The sequence below is a fragment of the Nannospalax galili genome, unplaced genomic scaffold, assembly GCF_000622305.1.
Source record: "Nannospalax galili isolate Female #2095 unplaced genomic scaffold, S.galili_v1.0 scaffold835, whole genome shotgun sequence".
NCBI lineage: Eukaryota > Metazoa > Chordata > Mammalia > Rodentia > Spalacidae > Nannospalax > Nannospalax galili.
In genome coordinates, this window is record NW_008336306.1 from 137,458 (window position 1) to 146,619 (window position 9,162).

The window sequence follows — 9,162 nt, forward strand, 5'->3', positions numbered from 1 at the left end:
AAGAGACCTCGCGAGAACTCGGGCAACAGCCTGCATGTATGCAAGTGTGCTACTTGTGTGCAGTGCCTGTGGAGGACAGAAGGTGTTGGTTCTCCTGGAACTTCAGTTAACAGTTCTTAGACACCATGTGGCCATAAGAGCAGCCAGCACTCTTAACAGCTGAGCCATCTCTTCATTACAAATCTAACACATTTTTAGGGAGTTGAGGCAGGCATTTGAGATAGTACAAATACAGATGGTTGACTTACCTTGCACTGGAGGATATACATGAGAGATCAACTCTGAAAGAGGAAAAGAATGAGTAAATTTTAAACCATCCCCTAAAACATCACACGCCCAGAGTAATAACTGTGAAATACATCAGAGAGTTCTGCAGTACTACATGGAGCTGGAATTGTGTATCTATCCATTTATTCAATGTAAGCTGTCACTAGGCTGATTGTCTTTCTGGAAGTAAGTCAGAGTCAGTCCACCATATTCAATGCCATCTGGGTTTAACCCATTCACTTGTGTCTAAATAGTGTTCTTGAGAGAGTAAAGACATTTATTTAATAATAGCAGAAAATTGCAATAGCAATACTAGTGCTGTAATAAGCCACAGCCATGTTTAAGGAGCCTGGGAAGGAGTGGAAAGTTTTTAGAAGGCAATATAAGGAGGATTCAGAAACAAACTGGAATTACCATCAGCCTGAAGGATATGTAACAAAGATGGTACCAAGCCAAGATTCAACGGGCAGCTCCAAGAACATGTGATTGGCATAGCATTAGGGGGCAGATTTTGTGTGTGTGTGTCGGGGGGTTCTTGTTTCTCTTGTAATTTTTGAATTTTTTGTGTGCATGTATGTGAGTGTGTGCACACCCACTTGCACACCATCGAGTGTACAAGTGCAGAACTCACAGCACTTATGTGCTGTTCAGAGTTCAGTTTGGTGGAGTCAGCTCTCTCCTTCTACCACATGAGTCCTGGGGATCAAACTCATGTCATCAGGCTTAGCAGCAAGCACCTTTACCTGAGGAGCCATCTCCCTGGCCAGCAACTCACATGACTCTCAGTCAAGGCAAGTGACTGTCACTTGTTGACTAAGTAAACTTTGTCTTCTGCCACTTTGCTTCCCAGTACATTAGATTTATTGAGATATGCAGTCATAGAATTGGCTCCCTTTCTGGCTATGTGATTCTTGCTTGCTTCAGACCTCAGTCACCAACAAACCAGAGCCCAAAGCCTTTTAAGGGATGAGGATGTGGCTCAGTTGGTATAGTGCTTACACAGAATGCACGAGGCCCCGGGTTATGCAGCACTCCATAAATTGACGGGGCATGTTGGAAATTTTCTATAATCTCAGCACTAAGAAAGTGGTGGCAGAAGGATTAGGAATTCAAAGTCATTCTTAGCTACAGAGTGAAATTGACATCTGCCTGGGGTACATGAGACTCTATTTTAAAACATACAAGCAAAAAATCCTTTCGAACTCTCTACTTAGACACAGTGTACCCCATGATCTGTGTGGTTCAAGCTGTCATGCATGAAAAACCCCAACTTCCTCTAGGGCTGGGCATCTTGTAGAAACAGCTGCAGGGCACTAACTGCTGTTGTCTCCCTTTCCTTTCTGGATTAATCCTCATAACAGCAGTGTGGGTTAAGATCACTTGTTCTATAGCAAAGTTGTTTTCTGAGGAAACCATTAGTATAGTTCAAAATTCAAGTGAATTACAAAAGGGTACACATAAAATTCCTCCCCACTAAACCTGACTCCAGTCACCCTGCCAATGCCCATATTGCAGGCAACCTATGCAATGTGTCTGACACTGAGACCATGAGGAGTCAAGTGACCAGGTATTAGTAACCTACTTTGAATGCAAAGGGCAGCTGAGTCCATACACTATTTTTTACCTTTCTTTCTTAAAAACAGGCCTAGAAGATGTTTCTAAAACAATCTATTAATCCCCTTCCATGAATATTTTTTAAACCTATGTGGATGTTGAGAATGAGGCTCTGTCACAGGTAGAATCATCTGTTCTCTGCGCATTCAACCAAGAAGCTGAGAAAATGAATCCATAGCTCTCTGCTCTCTCTTTGTTGTACTGAAAAGATATCATGAACAGTTGATCTCTAGCCTGTCTCAACTCATACTTTCTTGGACTCTCCCTTACCAACCCTCATTCCTTGTTCCCACCTCACCTGCATTCATCCCATACATACAGACAGCTAGCAACATCCAGCCCACTAGATGGCTCATCACCTCTGGCTGCCTGCAGATAGCACATGCTGGAACTTTAAACCTTGCCTCTCTTTATACTCTCTCTTTCTGCTCCTCCTCCTCTGGCTGCTCACACATATTTTCTCCACAGTGAATTCCTTCTTGTCCAAATCTCATACAGTGGTTTAAAAAAATTAGAAACAGCCACCTTAGAATGTTCAATAGCATCATCCTGAAAGTATTATTTGTCCATAGGGGAAATTTTGGCTTTGCCAAAATAACAGCCAAACTGGAAAATTTCCCACTTTATTATCTTTAAACTTTGTGTCTCCTGGTTTTATAGATAAAGACTAGAGAGATGCTTTGCTTTAATCTTTACAGTACCAAACAGGTACATTATAGATTGTAATCACCTCTGATTCCAAGAATGGAATTATTTCCTTCAGACAATGTTTAACCAAGAACAAGTCCTTTGGGGGAGGGGAAGAGAAGAGAGAGAGAGAGAGGAAGGTAGAGAGGAAAAGAGGGGGAGATAGGTAAACAAGGGAGAAGAGATTTGGAAAAGTAAACATCAGTGCAGAGGTGTTTCTATCACAGATGGCTAGGTGGATCTCAGGATAGTCAAAGAGAAAGAACAGATGGTGTTAGAGACTAGGCATATGACCATACTGAGAAGGGCGGAATTAGCAGTCATCAGCCACCAACCATCCATGCAGTAATTTTTTCAAATATTGTTTTAATTATGCCTCATATGCAAACAAGTGGGAAAATACTGATAAAGGTCTTTGGATGGGCTCCTAACACATAGGCTTTTTTTTTTTTTAACAAACTTGCTGAACTAATGGTCCTAAAATGCCTCCAGTGTGTCCATGTGTGATGAAGATCCTGAACGTTCACAAGCTAGGAACACAGAGGACATTAGAGCTTCACATGCATACCCTCACGGGGTATGTCGTCATGAGAGACTGTGTGCTTGGTTCCACTCAGAAACTGAAGGTCATGTGTTCAATTCATTTGTTCAGATTAAGTGTCTCATGAGGAGGTGGACAATGAAAGGTCCATTTCTATAACTCTTAATAGTAAGGTAATATTCGTGGCAGGTGGCTGGCTTCTTGCTTTACACTGAGAGAGTCAACACATATTTGAATTGGTTTATCTGCTTGTTTCCTTCTGTATTGGAAAATGCTCTTCTAATTCTCTTAATTGCAGTCATAATGTCTCCCAAAGACAGTGGAAAGATATGAAGTTACGGAAAGTATGATGAATGTGTCCATAGTGAGGGATGATCTAGAGATCCATCTTGTGCTACACATTAAAGGTCATTTCTATAACTCTTAATAGTAAGGTAATATTCGTGTCAGGTGGCTGGCTTCTTGCTTTACACTGAGAGAGTCAGCACATATTTGAATTGGTTTATCTGCTTGTTTCCTGCTGTATTGGAAAATGCTCTTCTAATTCTCTTAATTGCAGTCATAATGTCTCCCAAAGACAGTGGAAAGATATGAAGTTACGGAAAGTATGATGAATGTGTCCATAGTGAGGGATGATCTAGAGATCCATCTTGTGCTACACATTAAAGGTCACTGTGATCAAAGACCAGAACACCTTACCCTCAGGAAGGACAGTGAATGGCATCAGAGAGAATGCATTATTCCTTTCTCACTCAACTGCATAGCTATTATGTCCTAAGGCTCTTGTCATTTGTGCTAAAGATAAAGCTTTTTGCATTTTGTCAGAACCAAAGTTATCTTACCAATAATATTAGGTGCATTGAGGTGAGTTTAAAAGAAAATTTTTACCCTGGGTCAACATAGCAAAATACAAAATAGCAAAGCTGGACTTGGAGTCCAGAACTTCTATATGAATATTACTATTTATAGGTCAATGAAAATTACAGGTGATTCTGATATAAGTGGGATCACTAAGGACTCAGTTTATTTATTTATTCATTCATTCATTCATTCATTCATTTATTATTTTATGTGTGACTCTACCGCCTGCATGTATGTCAGTGTACCCATGTAGTGAAATGCCTGAGGAGGTCTGAAGAGGGCATCAGGTTCCCCTGAAACTACAGTTATAGCTGGTTGTTAGCCACCATGTTGGTGCTGGGAATCAAATCCTGGTCCCTTAAGAGCAGCTAGTGCTCTTAACCACTGAGCCATCTCTTCAGCCTAAGGACTCAGTTTTTATGTGGAATACAGAAATACAAAGGACATAGTTTGCTCTTTGTGTATTTGCAAAACTGGTTCTAGAACCCAATAAGAATATCAATATCAGGTAGACAGACTAACATTCAAACCAGGACTTTGCCAGTCATTCATGGGGACTGTAGCCTAAAGGACTATATCTTGGCAGAGCTTGTTTATTATCTGTTTCATAAACACACAGTACAAGTGGGAATAGTAGTTTCAAACTTTATGAGTATTTGTTGAGCTTAAGAGTAAAATAGTTGTAGGTGAGATGTACAAATCTTCCTAAAATTGTTTGTATTGGTCATTGAGGACTGCCAATACAAACTATCACAGGCAAGAGGTGACTATCATGCCACACCTCACTCAAATCTACCAGCTCCCAGTCATTTCCCAAACATCCCAAACACGATCTTCTTTAAGGACATTTACATTTCAGTTCTGTTGTCTGAAACCACTGGTCCTCAAAGTAATAAGGCAGGACTCATCCATCTGTTCCTTTCTTTAGATTCCAAGGAATCATGTGCTGTGGTTTAATATGAAGGCCTTCATCACTCTCTTTAGAATAACATTCCCATTCTCCATCTATTTATCCATCCATGAGTTCCTATTTCCCACATTATTTCTACCTTGCTATCTATCTATCTATCTATCTATCTATCTATCTATCTATCTATCTATCTATCTAATATTCAGATATATGGATGTGCATGTTTATTATCAGTTTCCTACAGTGCATTTCAAGTTCTATGAGGGTGGAGATTTTGTTTCTTTTGACTCTTTATCCCCAGATAAACAGACTAGCACACAGCATGCTCAGTCTCAATTTGTAGAATGACTAGATTATGTCTCCCTCAGAGGTATGGTGACAAGGATTCTGTGACATAACATCAATACAATAATTAGGTAACACATGGCACACACTGAGTGATTGCAAAGGCTGACAGTTGTCTGGTGACCATGACCTGCTTTTATTCATCATAAGAGACTTTTGATGTTCCTGTCTGGCAGAGAATAGACAGTAATGGCTTCCAAAACCTTTTCCATTGTTAACCTTAGTGTGCAGTAAAACCTTTCCACACCAAGTAGTTTCATTTAGTCAGAGTGTTTTATCACAGTAATAGAGAAGCAAATGAGCATGAGGCAGCAGGTCACATTGCTGCTGAGTCAGAGAGCAGAGAGAACTAAGAGTCAATTAACCACTCACTTTCTCCTTTTTATTTGGTCTAGGACTCCATGGAATGGTGTCACTCGCCTTCTTATCTCAGTGGAAAACATCTTCACAGACACACTCAAGGGTTGCTTTCCTAGGTGAATTTAAATTCATTGAGTTGGCAATTGATATTCATCATCATGCCTGTAATTTGAAAACACTCCTCTGAATTGTTTTTCTAGCAAAGCTACAGCTGAATTTAGGTAGAGATTGTTAACACTCTCTATATTTCAAGTGCTGTTTAGGTTTTATATGTTATTACTGGCTCTAGGCTTATAACAACTTAAATGCCCTATAGAAACAATGGGGCAAGTTTAGATATTGATTTCTGTTATCAAATCCAGCAAATGTGGGAAATGCAGTTTCTCTTCACATATTCCGTAAGGACCCACTGTGTGACTGTAAATCACTTGTCTATCTCAGAAAAATGTAATATTTATTATTTTGTCCATTTGATTTACAGTTTCTGCGTGGATAGCAATAATATTTTAAAGACATGTGTAGGAGGGGGGCCATGAGTATCTGCTAGAGTACTGGATCTGGTAACATGTGCGCAGTTGCTTTATCATTACACAGCCAACTTCCCCAAACTGCTAACCTGGTATCTGCCGCTGGGGCTAGAGACAGATGACACAATAGGCACACCAATGGAAAATACACAACACAGCCTTAGGGCCAACAGGGGAAGTTCGGAGGGTATAAAGGGAAGACCTTTGTACGCAATAAATGAGCTTGCTGGCAGCCCCCTACTGAGCAGCATCTCCCGGAGTCTGTGTCCTTGATTTTGCACCTACTCATCCCCTGCCCCCAGAGACTGGAGTTGGGCCACTGTAGAACACAGCAACAACTGGCGCCCAATGTGGATTCTGGACCCACTCGCTTCTCACGTTGGCCACAAGTGGCCCCCTTCGGCTGTTCTTTCAGTGAGTAGGCTCCTTTGTCTTACATTCCACAGGTGGTAAGCCATGAGACGGGTCTTTTCTACATACTCCCTGTATTCTGTTAGCCCCATGCCTCCACATAAGGGATGACCAATCGGCTGTTCTTTCAGTGAGTAGGCTCCTTTGTCTTACGTTCCACAGGTGGTAAGCCATGAGACGGGTCTTTTCGACATACTCCCTGTATTCTGTTAGCCCCATGCCTCCACATAAGGGATGACCACCAAGGAGACGGAACCAACTGGTGTATTCCCGACAGACACCCGGCAATCAGAGACACTGTGTGGGCATACGGCTGTGGCCTAACAAACCACGGAAGTTCTCCACTAAGCGCAAGACATCTTGGTCCAAAACACTCCCCTATATCAGCTCGCTTCCAGTCTGAGTGACTAACCATCTTACTTTGCTTGTCCTCGCAATCGTTGTTGTCCTTGTAGCCTCCTATTTTTGTGGCGAGTTCCCCTTCAACCACCCTAGCCCCAACTCCTCCAAAATGGGTAACTTTCCCTCACACTGTAAGGAACCCCAGCTTCAGGCCCTAAAATCCCTCCTGGGATCCCGTGGCCTCAAGATTAAGCTTTATGATTTAGAAACCTTCTGGGTGGAGACATCTTCTCTCACCCCATGGATTTCCTCTGAAAACGTCTGGGACCCAGATCTCTGGATGTGGGTGTTCTTTCTAGCCCATAAATGGGAAATACAGGAAGGTACAGTGCCCACTGCCCCTTTTGTTCTGATTTTACTGGGTATCCTCGGTTGTATTCAATTCAGCTCTCCAAAGGATATCCTAAAATCCTTCAGTGAACATTGCCAGGAACAAAAGATGCCCATGCTTTCGATTTTAGCCCCCCAGGCTGCAGTGTCATCACGCAACCTTGAGACGGCCCCCACATAACCCCTCCAAAAAAAGCCCCTCCCCAGCTCACCCCCTCTGCCTCACACCGAAACACCAGCCCCCATCTATCCCTGGAGCAAAGTAGCTCCTGCTGGGCTGTCTTTAAAAACAAAAGGGTGAAAATATAGGAGGGGGGCCAGAATATCTGCCAGAATACCGGATCTGGTAACCTCTGAGCAGGCATGCTATCATTACTCAGCCAACTTCCCCAAATTGCTAAACTGATATCTGCTGCTCGGGCTAGAGGCAGATGATGCAACTGTCAGATCACTGGACAATACACAGCTCAGCCTTGGGGCCAATAGGGGCCGTTCGCGGGTATAAAGGGAAGCCCTTTGTATGCAATAAATGAGCTTGCTGGAAGCCTGCTACTGAGCAGCATCTCCCAGAGTTTGTGTCATTGATTCCACGCCTACTCATCCCCTGCCCCCCCCCCAGACTGGATTCAGGCCAATGTAGAGCACAACAACAGACATGTTATAAAGATTAATAAATAACATATAAATCACATGGCACAATAGCTATCATAAGTATGCAATAGAATCTACTTGAGGAAACATGAAACATTCATTTCCTTAATGCTTCAAGAATAGGGCCTAACCAGAATAAACGGTATTACATTAGCCAGGGGCTTGTGGCCCAAAGCATCATCAAGTAAAGGAGAATGCAGAATGATTAAATCATGGCTTAATTGCAGAAATGCTAACTAAGGGGAATATTCAACAACCAATACCTCAGCTCAGTCATTCTGTGGAGCGATTCCAGGAAAAATTGCAAAAGACTTCAGTTGGGCTTGGTTGTGTGTTTGCAGATAGTTGGAGCCCTGGGATTAGTCTCAGATAAATGTTTATGGCTTTCCTCCTTTGAGAACAGACTCCAACTTTGCACCATCAAAAACCGTATTTCAGCCTCTACAAAGCAGGCTTGTGTTTGAGGTGTCAGGAGGTAGGCAAGAAGAGGAAAAGTATGCAACCTGTAGATGTTCCTTCTCCTTGGTACAAAAGGTTATTTGGGGATTTCATGTCACTATATGCAAGTTCCTTGAAGTGTCCCCCATGAGCCCTGATATGTGCCTCCCAGGAGAAACTGGCATGCCCCCCACAATCACATGCTTCCTGTGCAAAGGCAAGTTGTTAGAAAGTGGAAAGTCTCTCCTGGCATGAATGTCACTATTTGTCCATTATCCGTCTGTACATCTCTGCAGGGTAATGAGGCTTGGTGAACGACGTACATCAAGTCCATCTATCTGTATGTAACTCCTGAATGTGCATTGAGCCTGATCCAGGTGGCATGGTTGTGTGGGGCTCCACCACTCCACATAGACCTTTCCATCATTCTTTCATGAATGCTCACTACTATTTTTAAATATTATAATATTAAATGAATAATCAGCATTATTATTGAGATGTCAGGTGGTGGTGGTGATCCCCTTTGAGTTGGAATTGCTCTTCCCAGGCTATTCATGCATTTAGGCATCTGTAAAACCTCATGACTCTGATGCTCTATGTGTGCATCACAAGACCCTATCTCATTTCCATAGAAGTCTGTGGCACAAGACTTGCTTGCATTTTTCTCTGCTGGCCATGTCTTTCTACCATCTTGGTAATGTTAATGTCTCAAGGTCAGCTCCTATTTGAACCTCACTTCTCTATCCTTTGGTCTGTTTTTCTGTCTTCTGTTTTGCTGACTAGGAACTAGGCTTTTTGGAGATTCTTGTATATATTAA

At 42.2% G+C, this 9,162-nt stretch overlaps 1 protein-coding gene across 1 annotated transcript in view; it reads right to left on the minus strand.

Moving 5' to 3' along the window:
* LOC103732426 (binder of sperm protein homolog 2-like) overlaps positions 1 to 6,717 on the minus strand; it is a 12,486-nt gene extending 5,769 nt beyond the window's left edge. The window contains exons 1-3 of the mRNA XM_008831004.2: positions 6,677 to 6,717; positions 2,180 to 2,250; positions 249 to 281 (exon numbers count right to left, since the gene is read on the minus strand). Coding sequence (XP_008829226.2) covers positions 249 to 281; positions 2,180 to 2,250; positions 6,677 to 6,717 — 145 coding nt within the window. The remainder of the gene's footprint in view (positions 1 to 248; positions 282 to 2,179; positions 2,251 to 6,676) is intronic.
* Positions 6,718 to 9,162: the final 2,445 nt, after the last annotated feature.